Source organism: Oncorhynchus gorbuscha, unplaced genomic scaffold, assembly GCF_021184085.1.
Source record: "Oncorhynchus gorbuscha isolate QuinsamMale2020 ecotype Even-year unplaced genomic scaffold, OgorEven_v1.0 Un_scaffold_7:::fragment_2:::debris, whole genome shotgun sequence".
NCBI classification, from domain to species: Eukaryota; Metazoa; Chordata; class Actinopteri; order Salmoniformes; family Salmonidae; genus Oncorhynchus; species Oncorhynchus gorbuscha.
Window position 1 is genome coordinate 148,016 of NW_025745508.1, and position 16,482 is coordinate 164,497.

The following is a 16,482-nucleotide window of genomic DNA, read 5'->3' on the forward strand; positions in this document are numbered from 1 at the left end:
TGTCTCCCTCCAGCAGGTGTTTTTAATGTTGTTGCCTTTGCCCATCAAGCAAGGCGTTTTGCATGGAGGTCAATGAGCGTGTCATATTCGATCAATAAAAAACGTATGGCTTATTTGCCAAGTGAGGTTTATTTTATCAAATAGAAGTTTCGTAATGCTTAAGTTGTTACAATTGTACTGATATAAGTAGGACATGAGACATCCTGGCATACTTTGTATGTGGGTTATCTCGAGGTGGCTATGCATATTCATGAAATTAGGCTCGTATCATAGTCTCTCTCTATTGAACACAAGCGGTAGACGTCAACAACCCTCGTTGAATATTTAAAAAAGATTACAATAATGAGATGTATCCACCAATCCAAAGAAAGGATAGGCGGCAGCTATACAGCCTGCTGTTGTGCGGTTAGGGTGAGATTTATTTTGTCAGTATATCCATAATCTGTGGTAGCAGTACTTTTCGGTAATCTCAGGTAAAGGTTGACAGCAGAAATGTTAACATGAAGTTGATTGACTTGAATTATTGTAGAAATAAGGGCAACTCTAAGTGATGTATTTTAGAAAGGGTTTGGAAAACAGTTTTTGTCCTTAACGTTATCTAGAATTGATAACGGTGAAGGCAAGTTAATAGTGGTAGATTTGAAGAAAGCAGACAAACTACTGTCTTGAAAATGTATCAATTTTTATTCCTGTAAATAAGTACTGTACACAACAAATAAGACACAACCAGCCTTTTTAATACTTAAAATGTAAACAAATAATATTCAACACAAGAAAATAACTACCATGGTACTGCAGGACACTTTTTCTTCCAAATAGTTTTTTAAATTTTTTGTCACGGAACAAAACTAAATGCATTGTAGTTTCAGGTGTATCTTCTGAAATCTGGGGCTATTCCAATGTATATCCTGTACTGTGTAGATTACATAGAAAACTTCAATAAAGTGCTAGGTGTCCACATCATGACCAATGAGCAGATAGGGTTCTTTGTATGATCAGCAATTCTGTCCGAATGAACGTAGTACTCATCGTAACGTAACCAAAACAGTGGCATTTTATTGGTCTGGTCCCTCTCAATTCGACCGGTGTTCGACTGTTGCCTTTTATCGTGTTTGTTTGGCCCTAAGTTTGCATGTTAATATGGCAGACTGCTGGTGTAACTATGGCAGATGTGTTGTGCATCAGTAAATACAATACCAGGAGTTAGAGAAGAGAGGGGGGGGTGTACATTTGGGGTTGTGGTCAGTAATAATAACGCACAATAGACACGCACAAAAAGGACCTTGGCAACAGCCCAGAAAGTACAATGATGGTTGGATTGTTTGTCAGCACCATGTGAGACCCAGCCTCCATGTGCAGCCACGTGTTCAATGCATTCTAGCCGCTCCATCCTTCACTTTCAGCACGTGTCCTTTACTTCTCAAGTGGAAAACTCCAAAGATGGCGGCTGAACTACAGGAAGTCAGCTGTTCAAGGAAAAAGACGAGTGAAAGTGTACAAATAAGCCGCCCCGCCCCCTGACTCAATGTTTTGGCACTGGTGACTGTTTACTGAACGACACATATCCAGATAGAGCTTCAATATAGAATATATATATTCATCATCATCATCGTCTGCTCTCCTGTCACTGTTACTTCACAATACATAAATAAATGAAAAAAAATGGTATACCCAGTCACATTTCTCTCGTGGTCACGTTAGTAATACCGTGTTTTCTACCACAGAATCTTGAAGCCTGCCGGGGAAAAACCCCAGTAGGTTATCCAACAGCAACAGCCCATCTCTTTAGTCCATTATACCTGTCTTAAGAGGGTTCATGCTTTGGCACACATACCGTACAGGTCCTATCTACACTACGTGGTCCATTAAAAAGCATGACATTTAGGTCCATCCTCACACTTCAGAAAACCTGTCACAAATGTCAAAAGGATGATTGTTAGCTAATAAGCGACCTTTGTCGTTATTAGATTGCACATTCACGTACAGAAGTTGACCCTTCATTACCTATGGCAAAGTACAGTACATTTAAAGCAGTAATCTGACAATAAGGTCCCTCTGAAATCCCTTCAGGGTTCTAAAGAATCTCCGATCTTTGTGCTTTGTCATTCCAGAACATTCCATGGCCTCTCTTTTGGAGTGTTAACATTATTTCCAACATCATTGGCAGGCACTGTGCTGGACGTCATGACAACAACAAAACATGAATCTTTTTTTTTTTTTTTAAATACAACAAACTCCATTAGGTTCCATTTTTTAAGATGCAAAACTGAATTGATCAATATGCTGTATTTAAAATATCTTTCATTTGGGATTGGGACTATCGTTGAAATTAATTCTTATTCTTCCAGTTCATTAAAAAAAATGGTAACAAAGAGTGGGAGATAAAATACACCCTGAATCCAAATGACTGTCGGTTGGCAACGAGCGAGTTGATTGGAACTTCTTCTTTATACATTGTCGAGCGTGTCGCTGATCCTGCTTGAGTGAGCACACGGGAAACTGTGTACTCTTCATTCATGCTCTGCCTGGGGTACAACTTTGAAATATATTCAAGTCTTTCAGTCTTTTCAATCTAGCTAGCGAGGGGCACAAGGCTGTTCCTCGTTGAACACTTCATGGGATTTTATCATCTTTATTTCGTTGCATTGATTTGCATTGACTTTCAGTGTTGAACCTCTGCCGCTCGTTCTCGCGTCACCCTACAAAAGAACGCTAACGCTGGGCAGTCCACTGAGAGAGAATAAAAGAAATAAAAAAACGCTACAATAAAGTAGAAAACCCTCCTCCGGAATGACCCGTCTACAGGGGCCTCGGCAGTTCATCTAGGAGAGGAACAGACACAGGGTTCGTCCAAAATGGCACCCTATACACTACACGGGGCACTATATTGACCAGGGCACTGGTCGAAAGTAGCGCACTGATGTAGGGAACAGAGTTCCATTTCAGGTGCAGCCTTGGATTCACACGCAGCTCTCCCTGGCCTTCTCGTCTGTGAGGAAAGACTTGAGCTGAGTAATGTCCACTGCCACCGCGTCTCTCTTGTGCATCGAAATGTCTTTTAAGTGGTCCTCGTCACTTTGGTCCTTGGCGAAATTGACAAATACCTGAAGTTAAGAGAACACACACACAGACCAGATTAATCAGTGTGCTATGCAAGCAACGTTTGTTTAATTTGCATTTTGGTTTAAGTGTTATTCTTTTTATTGTTCTATTTGTACTGGTAAACGAAACACTCATTTCATATAAATCTATACAAGACCCCCTCGAAAAACAACAATTCAATAAAAATAAAAAAGAAGAATTGCTATGATAATCAAAATGGCCGACAACATTTTCAACCAGCCCAGCTCTTACTTGGTCTAGTGTTGTCTGGGAAACGGAGTAGTCCTCAATGTGCAGCCACTCCTTGTTCTTGGCCAGGATGCTGAAGATGCGTGCCAGGGAGGTTTTGGAGGAGGACAGCTGATACTGCAGCATGTTCCTGTGCTTCTCCTTCAGAGTGCTGCCTGGAAGCTCCTTCTCAATGAACTCCATCACTGGCCTCAGGTCCGGGTCAGGTCCTGCCACCCGGAGGATGATGGTGTAGCCATCGCCAAATCTAAATGAAGAAACGCATAGGGATGATTAGCGTTAGCTCAATGTTGATCCAAATTGGCCACTGTGCTTCTTCACCAACGTAGGTGTTCACTACTGTACAGTAGGTAACTCCCATCTCTCCCTGTTCTTACCTGTTCTTTAAGTGCTGTACGCTGCCCAGGCAGCGGAACCTCCCATTGACCATGATGGCCATCCGCGTACACAGGGCCTCACACTCCTCCATACTGTGCGAGGTGAGAACCACCGATCGTCCCTCCTTGACGATACTGAGAATGCAGTTCCACAGAGCCCGTCTGGCCTTGGGGTCCATACCAGTGGTGGGCTCGTCCTGTCAGTCACAGAGAAGAACAACACCAGAGCCTGGTCAGACTAGGCCCAGGAACAAGTTGGTGTAGGAAACAACACCCTCTAGCGCCTAGTCTATTGTTGACATCCTCAATGGAGAGACTGGTTTGACCATGATGTGATCAGGAAAAACTCTGGGTCCTAAAACATGTAATAGGTATTGAACATGAATGAAAGGTTGATCCCGTTCACACACATCGATACACTGTAATGTAGCATGACTGAATAACATAACGTTTGGGTATATGAACAAATGATTAGTTAGATAAAAGGCTCATGAAGTAGGCCTACTCACCAGGAAGACCACTGGTGGACCACCGATCAGTGCCATGGCCGTGGAGAGTTTCCTCATGTTCCCTCCACTGTAGCTCCCTGCTGCCTTGTCCACATACTTGATCAGGCCTAGTTTACGGATGCCCCACTCTGCCACCTGGACCAGAGAGAGAGAGAGAGAGAGAGGTGCCAAAGACATGATTAGACAAACAAGATCATCAAGATCACATGCTATAGCCCACCCGGGCTGGGGGTTAATTCCATCTCACTTCAGTCAATTCAGGAAGTAAACCGAAACAACCCGTCCTTAAAACAACAACCCGTCCTTAAAACAAAGACATGTCCTTAAAACAATGACCTGCCCTTAAAAATGGACCAACAAAAAGGCAGAGACAAGGTCTCCAAATAAGGAGCATGACATAGTTACCTGTCCTTTAACAGGGCACAAAATGTCACGGTTTTAAGAATGTTTAGTTTTTTTTGTCTGTCAAGAGGATAACACACAGACACACACTCACCTCACACACTTCCTTCTCGGGAACCCCCCTCAGGATGGCGTAGAACTCCAGGTGCTCCCTGCCAGTCAGCAGGTCGTTGATAGCATCAAACTGAGGGCAGTAGCCCATGTTCTGGTGCACCTCGTTGATCTCCGTCAACACACTGACAGACCACACAGAGAACGCACGCTGTCAGTCACAACGGCACACACCTCCAAAACAATTTGAGACCCCGTTCACAGTACATATCTCAAGGCTATCGCCATATACAGCAGTTATGGAATCTTCAGTGTGAACGAGTTCTTAGAGGCTGTAATCAATCATGCATTTAACCTTTAAGATATACTGTATAAATCCCGGAATAACTATTGTTTAATGATATTTACTATCCCTCTCACCTCTTTCCCGCCAGGTAAGCTTCACCACTCGTGACTATGGAGTCTCCAGTCAGCATCTTGAAGGTGCTCGTCTTTCCTGCTCCGTTGACTCCAAGAAGACCAAAACACTGGAGTGAGAGAGAGAGAGAGAAAGAAGAGTTTCACTGGACTGAACCATCAACAGGATATGAAAGGGGAGAATCTATGGGTCGGGCCTGAATCTTTGACCATCTGACCTGACCGGTAAAGCTGGTCTATTGTAGACTAATGATCAGGTGAGGTCATGTGGCCAGGAAAACTAATCTAATGGAGGCTACTGAGCAGGCGAGGTCATGTGACCAGGAAAAACTCCCGTCCCTATCTATGCTATACAGTGGTGGCAGAGCCAGCTCACCTCTCCTGGAGGAATTCCGACACAAAGACGATCCACTGCTGGTTTCTGTTTTCTATTGTACACCTTGGTCAGCTGCTTGAGTTCCAGAATGTCAGACTGTCCCCCTCCTCCCAGAATCCTTTGCCTCTCTCTGGCCACGTCTTCATCCTCTTCACCAATAGGTTTCTGGTCGGTGCTCATAGATCTGAAACAACCAATTAGATCAAGAAGAATATTTAATGCAGGTCATTATGAACACAAAATGTTTTACTGACATGACTATTTTGATATGTATTCATTTTTAAATAGAAAGTGGATAAAGGACACAACAAGAGTCTAATCTGATGAATCTGTCCAATGAAATGTCAGGCCACACCCACCTGGCCTTGATACAGAAGCGGTATTGGATGAGCACGGTGATCGTGAAGAAGACCACACCCTGCACAGCCATGGCGAACAGGTTCTTGCCCACCATGTCCCACGCCAGAGGGGAACGGAACCGGTTCTCACCTAGAACCAATGCAAGGAACAGATGATTGTCAAGAAATAGGAGCACAGCACTGGCAAATTTACAATTATTTTTTTGTAAACATGAAATCACAAACTTCATTCGTTGACATTACTTTATTTTGTCCTAAAGTAATAACGAGCTATGACCTATGACCTGAGCCTGCTTACCAAACCTCTCCAGAGCGTCGGCCATGGCCTGGTTCTTCACCATGTCGATGAGGCCTCGACCCAGACAGAAGTGAGGGAAGATCAGGAACACATTCTTCAGGATGTCGTTGATCCCTCCGATCTCCTGTTGTCACATAGTAGAACAACACAAGCAATCCGTCAAACTATTTACATTTATTTATAAAGTCCCAATTGAATTCAATTCACTTTAAAATATTGTAATTAAATAAGGGCTGAATTATAACAGGATGTCACACTGATAAAAAGCATTTCTACAGGGATCTTTCATTTCTGCAGTATTGGTCCACCTAATGACTTTCACAAGTTCTATGAAGTCTCATTATGCCCTATTAAGTCACTATGAAGTCTAACGAAGCCCTATGAAGCCCAGCGAAGCCCTACGAAGTCGTGTTCTACGCACGTTGCTGCCGAAGAGCTCGAGGACGAAGGTGGAGACGCTGCCGTTGATGCCGATGAGGATGTTGACGGAGGTGAGCACCACGTAGGCCGTGCTGGGGATCTTAAAGAAGAAGGACGCCGGGTACATCAGGGGCGTGATGGACCACCTTGGGACAGACATCAAAAAGGAAGTTAGAACATGTGCGTGTACAACTCCCAGTCTTATATAGACGTAGCCTTGCATCGCTGGGACATATGGTGTGTGTGTGAGCGAGGTAGTTTGTGTGCGACATATTGTGTGCGCCAAAGGCAGTGTGTGTGTGTGTGTGTGTGTGTGTGTGTGTGCACGTTGTGGCGTACAGCAGGTCAGCCACCAGGGGGAGACTCGTTGAGGCCTGGTGACAGACGGAGTATAAGTCACAAGGAGAGGGCTCTTTCTGCTGGACGTGCCAGGTCTCGACGGTCTCTCCGGACAGGACTAATTGGGGCTGATTGGGGAGTTGGTGAGTAATCAAGGGCTGATTGCTCACCAGTTGTACAAGTCCCATAAAGCTGCAAGGAGGGCAGCGCACAGGGAGAGTGGGGGAAGGAAGGATTCCACAGCCAAACCCAGAGCCCAGAAGATGGTATCCCGGAGAGGGTCTCATGGGGGTGACCTATTTTATTTTGAACTATTATTTAAATAAATAAACACCTTTGAAACTGAGCTAATCTTACTCTGTCCGTGTCTGATCTGTGTAAACGTTTAGACCCAAAACCCCCTGGTCTGCCACAACGTGTTTTCTCTCTATTGTGTGTGTGTGTGTGTGTGTGTGTGTGTGTGTGTGTGTGTGTGTGTGTGTGTGTGTGTGTGTGTGTGTGTGTGTGTGTGTGTGTGTGTGTGTGTGTGTGTGTGTGTGCGCGCGCGTGTCCCCTCACCCATAGAACAGCAGCAGCAGGGCCAGTACAGGCAGGTTGGTGGAGGAGACATAGGCGTCTTGTTGGAAACAGATGAAGATGATAATGACCAGAGTAGCAGGGACGATGTAGTTACACTGGAACATACAGGAAGAGGCCAGGACATTCAGGACTTTCTCATACAGTCACATACCATTTCAAGGTGAAGAACCGGCTGCGTACAGTCCAGATACAGAGCTATTCCAATGAGCTGAATTTTGTGTTTGTGACATTTCCATGGTGTCTCAAGGCATTTGTATTTTTGTAAAATTCTAATATACAGTTAGTGAAAGTCTACATGTCACTTGTACGGTCTTCACATTATGCTGCCTTCAAATTACATCTAAAAATGTGTGTGTGTTCACTGGTCACTGTAAGACTAATATATATGGTATACTGTATATCCACACTGACCTCTACACTCTTAGAAATAAAAGGTTCTCCGGCTGTCCCCATAGGAGAAGACTTTTTGGTTCCAGGTAGAACCCTTTTTTGATTCTAGGTCAGTGGAGGCTGCTGAGGGGAAGACGACTCATAATAATGTCTGGAATGGAGTGAATGGAATGGGATCAACCACATGGAAACAACGTGTTTGATACCATTCCATTAACTCCCTTCCAGCCATTATTATGAGCCGTCCTCCACACAACAGACTCCACTATTCTAGGTAGAAACATTTTCGGTTCCACTTACAACCCTCTGTGGAAAGGGTTCTACATGGAACCCAAAAAAGGTTCTACATGGAACCAAAAAGGGTTCTTCAAATGGTTTTCCTATGGGGACAGCCGAAGAACCCTTAAAGGTTCTGAGAAAAAGCCTTACCATGTCCCAGATGAAGTTGGACAGCCAATAGAGGAAGGGCTGCACTCCACTGATGAACTGCATGTGTTTGGCCTTGTTGACTCTCTCCTGAATGAGGAAGACTACGAAGCTGGCCGGGACGAAAGACATGGCGAAGATCACGCAGATGGACACCAGCACGTCCACAGAGGTGGTCATCCTGGAAGGGAGCACGCAGAGGGAAAAAAGATGCTTCTGAGTCATACATAGAACAGGTCAGAAAGCATTATGCCTGGATGCTTTAAGTAAATAAGAAATAAATAGTAGGTTGGTACTTATATTTGTCCTATTTCATACACATGTCCTATTTCATACACATGTACAAGTGTGTATTAGATGTATGCGTGATTTGAAAATGTTTTTTTTTTTTTGCGTATCCCAACTCCCTCTGATTCACCCCCCATTATGCAACTGGGATTACGTGCCTTGCTCAACAGATGTTTCACCTTGTCGGCTCGGGGATTCGAACCAGCGACCTTTCAATTACTATAAGGAGGTGCATTGTAATACTGTACATTTCTTCCAATCGATGTCATTGATAGATGAGAAAATTATTTCATGGAAGAATTTGAGTTGTCGTCTAGGTACTTACAGTGCGACCTGGGACAGTTGCTCCTTGGTGAGGTTGAGTGGGTGGTTGAAGGCCTGGATGCCATACTTGCTGGGGTCCTGGCCCGCGGGCAGGCTGGCACGCAGGATTCCGTTGTTCATCACATTCAGGAAAGAACCGATGCTGTGCCACCCCTTGTTGTTGAACCAGATCTGGATGGGGTCAAAGGTTTACAGGACAGAGGTTAGGAGGGAGGAGCTATTAAAACAGAGGAAGAATGAAGTGTGTTTGTAAGGTCTTAAAATGGCGGAAGCAATAAATGTGAAAACTGACTAAGCACACACCTAAAGGCCTCAACTTCCGGTTCTTGGTAGAATAACGGAAGTGATGATGAGTGACTTTAGGTTCTAGAACAAAAGGTCTTTGGTCTGAATATAATCAACACCGTTCACGTTCCCTGAAAAACAATGTGAGCTTTTCCCCTTTGTTCCCCAAGTCTCATTTCCTAGTCATGGCATTTCCGTTGGTCTGAACCTGCTTATTAAGGTCAAAGTGCTGTCGTAGATATTTTAAAACCCTTTCTGCTGTATAAGCGTGGAAATCTACTGTGTTGGGTCTGAAACAATGTTCCTACAGTACAAGGGGCACGACGCTCAACTTGTGATTAAATGAATCACTGTGCAATCAAAATTGTGCAACAAAAGTGGAATGAGGTGAAAAGTGTATTGTGACATTTACTGTCCCAAACATACATTTATGCGAGTGTGGAAAATGTGCACCAAAGCAGTAAACTAACCTTGACGTTGTTCTTAGTGTCCAGTCCCTGGATAAAACTTGATAAGCTAGCGAGGAAACGGTCAGCAGCAGTCCCCTATACAGAGAAAGACCACAAACCCCAGTTTAGCACGCAAGCTAAACCCTAACAACATTAAATGCCAACATTTAAACAAATAGCAAGCATTGGTAATCATTGAAATATAATTGTTAGAAGGGACAAAGCCCCGCAGACCATGATCATTTGAGTGGAACACTCATGAGTACACCCAATATGGCCTCCGGTCCCTGCATAACAGAACCTGGACTTCCATTCTAGTCATTCTATTTCTATGTTGTTAATGCTGTTTCAGTACATTACAGTGGCATTGTTCCAGGGTAAGTATATGGGATATTAAGTATGTAAATGGTAAGGCTTACTCTTTCCAGGTGGAAGCGTCGTCTGATCTCAGAGATGGCCTGATCAATATCATCACCTGGTGGGAGGAGCTGAGTGTTCCTAGCACCCAATGAGAATCCGCCATATCTGCATAAAAAAAAAAAATATACATTTGCATATTATTGAATAACGTGGTACAGAACATTCTCAGACCACTACTGATGCCTATGGCGTGTTCTAAAGACCTACAGTGTATTTAGCATTGAGAGATTGACACCTGCCAGTTTGTTTACCTGAATTCATTGACCGAGATTTTGTTCTTCAAACTGTGAAAAGACAACATGTACAGAATTAAAATAAATGTTCCACCTCCTTTCATTTATATAAAATGGAGCATAAAAAAATATAAACATTTTAAATAAAATAAAACAATAAATTATACCTTTTCCCGATAATCTGAGCATAGGTTTTAACCAGGTAATCTGAGATATTTCTGCCAGTCAGATTTTGCAGGGTACCTTGGTCACTGATTTTCACCTGAAGAGAAAGAAAGAACGAGGTTAAACTTTTGTGGATACTACATTATCTGCATTTCTCTCTCTCTCTGTGTGTGTGTGTGTGTGTGTGTGTGTGTGTGTGTGTGTGTGTGTGTGTGTGTGTGTGTGTGTGTGTGTGTGTGTGTGTGTGTGTGTGTGTGTGTGTGTGTGTGTGTGTGTGTGTTCATGGGTATGTGTGTGTTCATGGGTATGTGCTCATGGGTGTGTACCTGTGGAGGAGGAAGACCACCAGCTCCCGCTGGGCATTCAGGTAGCATCTTCTTGCGTCCTTCACAGCTGCACTCACAGAGAGGAGAGGGGTTTTCCATACTCCAGTTGCCATTCATAAAGATGTCCCTCACACTCTCCGGTACCTCAGGAACAACCCACTCATCATCCAACGTGTTGCAAGGAGCATGGCTGTTAAGCGAGAGAGCCCGAGATAGATAGACAGACAGAGCGAGGGAGTTATAATCATTCTTCAAAGCAACTAAGTACTTAACCATCAACTCTTTTACAACCAGTGAATATCTGATCCTGTAGTTTAAGCCTCATTCTATTTGGTTAGTGGGGGGGGGGGGGGTCAGACTTACGGTGAGTTACAGCGTGAACCAAAGCCATCGTAGTTTGTCAGGGCACCCAACAGCTTGTTCGTGTCTGCATCCTCAGGGGCGTCGTTGCTGCGAGGAGATAATATCGTACCATCGTCAAGGAAACGGACGCGGCACTACTTCTGTTTATATAACATCTTGTGTAACAACCACAGTATTCTACTCACATTCATGCTTCTCAAAAGCTACATTTACTTCATGAAAGGTTCGAGGTTAGTGTCGTTATCATTCCTCTATGTAGGAAACACTATACAGAACATGGACCTTTGGTTTCCAGGCCTTCTGGCCCCGGTTCAAGTAACTGAGTGAACACGAGAAGCATCTACAAATTCAAAGACGTATGAATACGAATAAGACATTTGTCTGCCACTAATATCGCTCCGTGGAGTCATAGCGTTGGTCGTACCTGATGAAGGTGAACTGTTCTTCATACATGCCAGGCTCCAGCTCCAGGCTGGGGTACTTTCCAAACGGAGGGACGATGAGACTGAAGACGAGGGCGATGCACACAAACACAGCAGGAAGCACGATCTGAAACCAACACAGGACAAGGCTCCGTTTACAACCGGAACAAATATTTGAAGTTGAAGATTAAGATCTACTTCCCCGCCAAACGAAGAGGTCCCAAGGTCAACACGGCAATTACCCACAATGCCAGTAAAAATGAGGTGTAAACTTGCACAGTACAATAGATGCAGAAAGGTACAAATATACCTGCTGCGCCATCGCTAGATCATGTAATGATGATGAATTACAATGTAACACTTAACAACTTTGATCAACTTTGATTTTTATTTGTAATGCCCTAAAGAAATCATTTTGAAGTCCAGTTTACCTGAGCGAAGAAGCCTTTCCTGGACCGCCGGGCATACAGGAAGCGTTTCCATATCAACGCCACAAACTGCTGTCTAATCAGACGCCAGCCTTTGACCTGGTACGAGCCTTTTCCATCCGAGCCTCCCAGCCAGTCCGTCTCACGAGATTCTGGGGCAGGAAGAGGAGAAACAGAATGAGCCTCACATGTTCGAGGGTTTCCACTACTTACCACAGCCACAGTCAAATATGGTAAAATAAATGCTATATCGTAAAAAAATGATTTTTTTTCATTTAAGTTTAGGGTTAGGCATAAGACTTGTTTGTGTGATTAGGGTTAGGTTTAAATTCACATTTTAAGAAGAGAAATTTGTAGAAATAGTATTTTGACTTTGTGGCTGTGGTAACTAGTGAGCACAGTGTTCAAGGGCAAAATGCACAAATATGATGCTTTAAAATGAGATGAGATCCTTCTTGCGAATTAACAGTCGTAACGAAAGAGTGCATCATTCCAGTGGAACGTGAGAGAAGAGAAGTGATGGTTCATGGGTAATAAATGGTACCTGGGTCACCTTCTGAGTCGTTGAAGTCGAAAGCGTCGTCCTCGTTGAAGGGTTTCAGACAGCTCTGGTGGTCTCCGAATGCATGTCTGCGGTGCCTACGAGCCGGGATGGTGCCATCTGAGTGAAAGACAACATAGAGGAGGTTGAGTCACGGGATAATAATGAGCAATGGAACATGAATAAATTAAGTATTTGCTATAAAGGGGTTTCAATGGGGTAGTATGATAATATCTCACCAGAGTTGGGAAGTTCAGCAACATCCACTCCACTGTCTTCTGCTACTTTCAGGAAAATCTACAAAAAAAATGGAATACATTTTTTAAAAAAATAAAAGAACCAAAGTCAACATACATTCATCAAAATAATCAACTGCCACAATAACTCACTTATAAGAATAGAAATATCTGAAAAAAAGAATCAAATCCAACTGCTTGGTTTATTTGTCGCACCTCTTCCAGGGTGGTGTCTGAGATGCCGTAGCTGGAGATGCCGAGGTCAGAGAGGCGGTCGTCGATCTCGTGGAAGAGCTCCACGAGGGCTCCACCTTTGGCCGCCTTGTAGGGCAGAACGTAGGTGAGTTCATGGCCCAGGTCCTCAACCAGCCTGGCAGCGGGGACGTGCTTGAAGATCACATTAGAGATCATGGTTACGTCTACGGGGGAGAGGAGGATAAGGATCAAAAGAATTATCGTCAGCATCATTATCGTCAGCATCATTATATTGTTCTTCAAAAAGGTAGTCCCAAAGGGTTTAATTCACCCCTCTTATAGCGACAAAGGGGTGCTCACAAGGCATTTGTCTGACTTACCAATAGTGGTGGCTTCACTCTCCGGTTCACTACCCAGTCCAGCGTCAGAGCTGCTCTCGGAAACACTGTCCTCCTGCAGAGAGAAGAGCAACACACGTTCGTCTAACAGACTAAATCTCTTTAGCAAAAGGCCCAAAAGGTGCATTTATATATTGGTCTGGCACAGGGCGATTAACTTGGTTATTATGTGAATAAAAGATCAGAGCACAGTCTAGCTGTGAGTAGATGTCCATTTCTGCCATTTCTCACAACTGTGATGTCTTTCAATCTACCTTTAAAAGTGAGCACCGCAAGTTTATGTGTGTCGGGAGGTGTCGGGATCTGGGGGGTTTTCGTCCCTTCATCCCGGATGCATTTCAATCTACCTTTAGGACTGTGAGGGCCTGGGGTTGCGGCTGAGGGAGGCCCACCTTCTTGCTGTAGGAGACAGAGCTGCTGCTGGAGGAGTTCCGACAGGAGCTGAGGGTCAGGTCGAAGTCTCTCTTCACCAGGGTCAGGTAGTAGCCCGTCCCCAGCTGGGTCTTCAGGAACAGGGAGGAGCCCACGCAGCACAGCTTGCCGTGGGAGATGATGGCGATGCGGTCGCCCAAGATGTCCGCCTCGTCCATGTGGTGAGTTGAGAGGATGATGGTGCGGCCTGAGGGGGAGCGAGAGCGAGAGGCGGTGAGAGAGAAAGGGGGGAGGGAGAGAGGGGGGAGCAAGAGCGAGAGGTGGTGAGGGAGAGAGGGGGGAGCGAGAGCAAGAGGCGGTGAGGGAGAGAGAGAGAGAGAGAGAGAGAGAGAGAGAGAGAGAGAGAGAGAGAGAGAGGGAGGGTGTTAGAACCAAGAGGAGGACATTAGATTGGATATAAAGCTAGCCGTTAGCCTATTTACACAATCATTTGCCTGGTTTCCATTATTCAAACAATTTCAGAGCATTTGTTTGCATAATGACAGTCTCACTCCTCCAGCACAGGAGAAATACAATTATATGCAGAGTTCGTTACCGGCACGATACTTCAGAAGCAGGTCCCAAATTCCCCGGCGTGCGTAGGGGTCGACTCCAGCAGTGGGTTCATCCAGGATCACAACCTTTGACCCTCCAACGAATGCCAACGCCACTGACAGTTTCCTCTGCATTCCCCCTGAGACAAAAACAAACGCCAAGGTCAACTCGAGAAATCATTAAGGGCCCAAATGTAAATTATTCTCAGCAATACTACTATTTTTAACAACAGCTGATATAGTCGTTATATGGACAGGAAGGAGAGACACTTACCGGACAGCGTGTTGCTACGACACTGGCGTTTGTGAGGCAGGCCGATGTCGTTGACGATCTGCTCCATCTCAGCCTTCACCTTCTCCTCAGACAGACCCTTCAGACGGGCATAGAACCAGATGTGCTCCTCCACCGTCAGCCTGGGACAGAGGAGGAGGAGGAGGAGGAGGAGGAGGAGGAGGAGGAGGAGGAGGAGGAGGAAGAAGAAAGAAACAGATACAGCCAGTCATAAACAAACAGCTACAATCGTATTATGCGAATTAACTTGAAAACTTGAGTTAGAACTACAAGTCATTTTGTTTTACTTGAACTAGTAAAGTACTAAAACGGGCAACCCCTGTGAGTATGTATTACAGTCCTAGTACAGTAGTGATGACTTACATGCTGAAGAGAACGTTGTGCTGCGGGCAGACGCCCAGGTTCTGTCGGATGGCGCTGAGCTCCGAGCGGATGTCCTTGCCCAGGATGTAGGCGGTGCCAGAGGTGGGCGGGAACAGACCCGTCAGGATGGACCTATCAGAGCCAGGGAGAACACACAACCAAACCTGTCAATTAACACAGTTTAACTCAACACAGTTTAGTTTCACACATTTCCTATGTACTCATATTGCATCGGACTGCTGTATTTTCAACGTGTCAAAATGTTTTCATTGTGTCTGTCCCGACGCTAATAACGATCCAAACAAAAGATTGCCCTTACAATCAAATTCAATTAAGTTGCTTAACATTTCTAGATTGATAAAAGGTGTATAAACCCCATAAGCTGTCCTGCTACAGCTCTGTGACGGGAGGTGTCGGGATCGAAGCATATGATTGGTCTAGTTATGTAAGGGATCGAGGGGATTGGATGCGGGTTTTAATGAAACGCCCCTCGAGATGAAGGTCTTTGATCCTAGGCCTTACATGGTGGTGGTCTTGCCAGCTCCGTTGTGCCCCAGGAAAGAGGTGATCTGCCCCTCGTAGAAGCCCAGGGTCAACCCATCTACAGCCAACTTGTTGCCATGGCTATACACCTTCACTAGGTTCTTGATGTAAACACCAGGCTCGATGTGAGACGGCTCCTCTTCGATGCACACAGCTGAGGGGGCGAAACAAGGCTAAATTTGCATCTGAAATATCTCAAATCAAAATCACCCAATAATTATTATGATTATTTATTTTTTAAAGTGTTAAATCCATCAATAGAGCGGAAAGCTGTTTTCTTTTTTAAAATCTACCTTCCGCATTTCCTTCCTTTCTTTCTTGTATGTTCTTCCCTTGTTTCTCTCCACACCAGTAGGACTTGGTGAAGGGGAAGTACCAGGGTCTGGGGATCCCATACTGGCCTAAAGGGGAATACCAGGCATCATACATGATGAGTACAAATACACACTCCTTTAGGTACAATATAATATGACGTTTCATAATGTGACATTTATTGTCTGGTCTAATTTATTTGCCTAATACCAGTGGTAGACATAAGATAATTTGTGTAGCTATGCTTGGGAACACACTCAAAAACAATGCAGGTTCATCAAATGACATGACTTCCTCTGGCTGCTGCTCACCAGGGAAGACAGCCTCGATGTACCAGGTCATGACCCCGTAGAGGAAGGAGTCAAACAGCATGAGACAGATGGAGGTGGTGAGGGAGTAGCTGTCCTCCTCCAAGGGGCTGGACAACAGGTTGGACCACTGGATACCCACTCCCTGCTCCTCAAACAGGGCAAAGTACTCACAGCCGAACCCAAACGCCACCGGGGACAACAGGCTCTGGAGAAAGACGGGAGAATAGAATACAAGTTTTAAAGAGGACTATGTTCATGACAAAGAACAAACAAAAAAGTGAAAGAAATAGATTTGAACAGTCTTCAGGTCTCGGGCAAGGTAGCTCGTC

The 16,482-nt window shown here is 44.7% G+C and overlaps 1 protein-coding gene across 4 annotated transcripts in view; it reads right to left on the reverse strand.

Moving 5' to 3' along the window:
* Positions 1-665: 665 nt before the first annotated feature.
* LOC124019095 (phospholipid-transporting ATPase ABCA1-like) overlaps positions 666-16,482 on the reverse strand; it is a 40,936-nt gene continuing 25,119 nt past the window's right edge. Inside the window, exons 17-48 of one of the 4 annotated variants that reach the window (XM_046334460.1) lie at positions 16,154-16,358; positions 15,824-15,931; positions 15,510-15,684; positions 14,988-15,119; positions 14,607-14,746; positions 14,335-14,472; positions 13,760-13,986; positions 13,350-13,422; positions 12,991-13,193; positions 12,778-12,835; positions 12,551-12,658; positions 12,001-12,149; positions 11,572-11,696; positions 11,148-11,234; positions 10,785-10,974; positions 10,461-10,555; positions 10,312-10,344; positions 10,060-10,165; positions 9,662-9,736; positions 8,908-9,077; positions 8,298-8,475; positions 7,458-7,573; positions 6,562-6,706; positions 6,141-6,264; positions 5,843-5,972; positions 5,484-5,667; positions 5,111-5,217; positions 4,734-4,875; positions 4,238-4,372; positions 3,729-3,925; positions 3,355-3,598; positions 666-3,104 (exon numbers count right to left, since the gene is read on the reverse strand). In XM_046334460.1, the coding sequence (XP_046190416.1) occupies positions 2,961-3,104; positions 3,355-3,598; positions 3,729-3,925; positions 4,238-4,372; positions 4,734-4,875; positions 5,111-5,217; positions 5,484-5,667; positions 5,843-5,972; positions 6,141-6,264; positions 6,562-6,706; positions 7,458-7,573; positions 8,298-8,475; positions 8,908-9,077; positions 9,662-9,736; positions 10,060-10,165; positions 10,312-10,344; positions 10,461-10,555; positions 10,785-10,974; positions 11,148-11,234; positions 11,572-11,696; positions 12,001-12,149; positions 12,551-12,658; positions 12,778-12,835; positions 12,991-13,193; positions 13,350-13,422; positions 13,760-13,986; positions 14,335-14,472; positions 14,607-14,746; positions 14,988-15,119; positions 15,510-15,684; positions 15,824-15,931; positions 16,154-16,358 (4,443 nt within the window). In that variant the 3' untranslated portion in view covers positions 666-2,960. Of the gene's footprint in view, positions 3,105-3,354; positions 3,599-3,728; positions 3,926-4,237; positions 4,373-4,733; positions 4,876-5,110; positions 5,218-5,483; positions 5,668-5,842; positions 5,973-6,140; positions 6,265-6,561; positions 6,707-7,457; positions 7,574-8,297; positions 8,476-8,907; positions 9,078-9,661; positions 9,737-10,059; positions 10,166-10,311; positions 10,345-10,460; positions 10,556-10,784; positions 10,975-11,147; positions 11,235-11,571; positions 11,697-12,000; positions 12,150-12,541; positions 12,659-12,777; positions 12,836-12,990; positions 13,194-13,349; positions 13,423-13,714; positions 13,987-14,334; positions 14,473-14,606; positions 14,747-14,987; positions 15,120-15,509; positions 15,685-15,823; positions 15,932-16,153; positions 16,359-16,482 lie in introns of all 4 variants that reach the window. The other 3 variants (XM_046334459.1, XM_046334458.1, XM_046334457.1) reach the window with 3 other exon arrangements.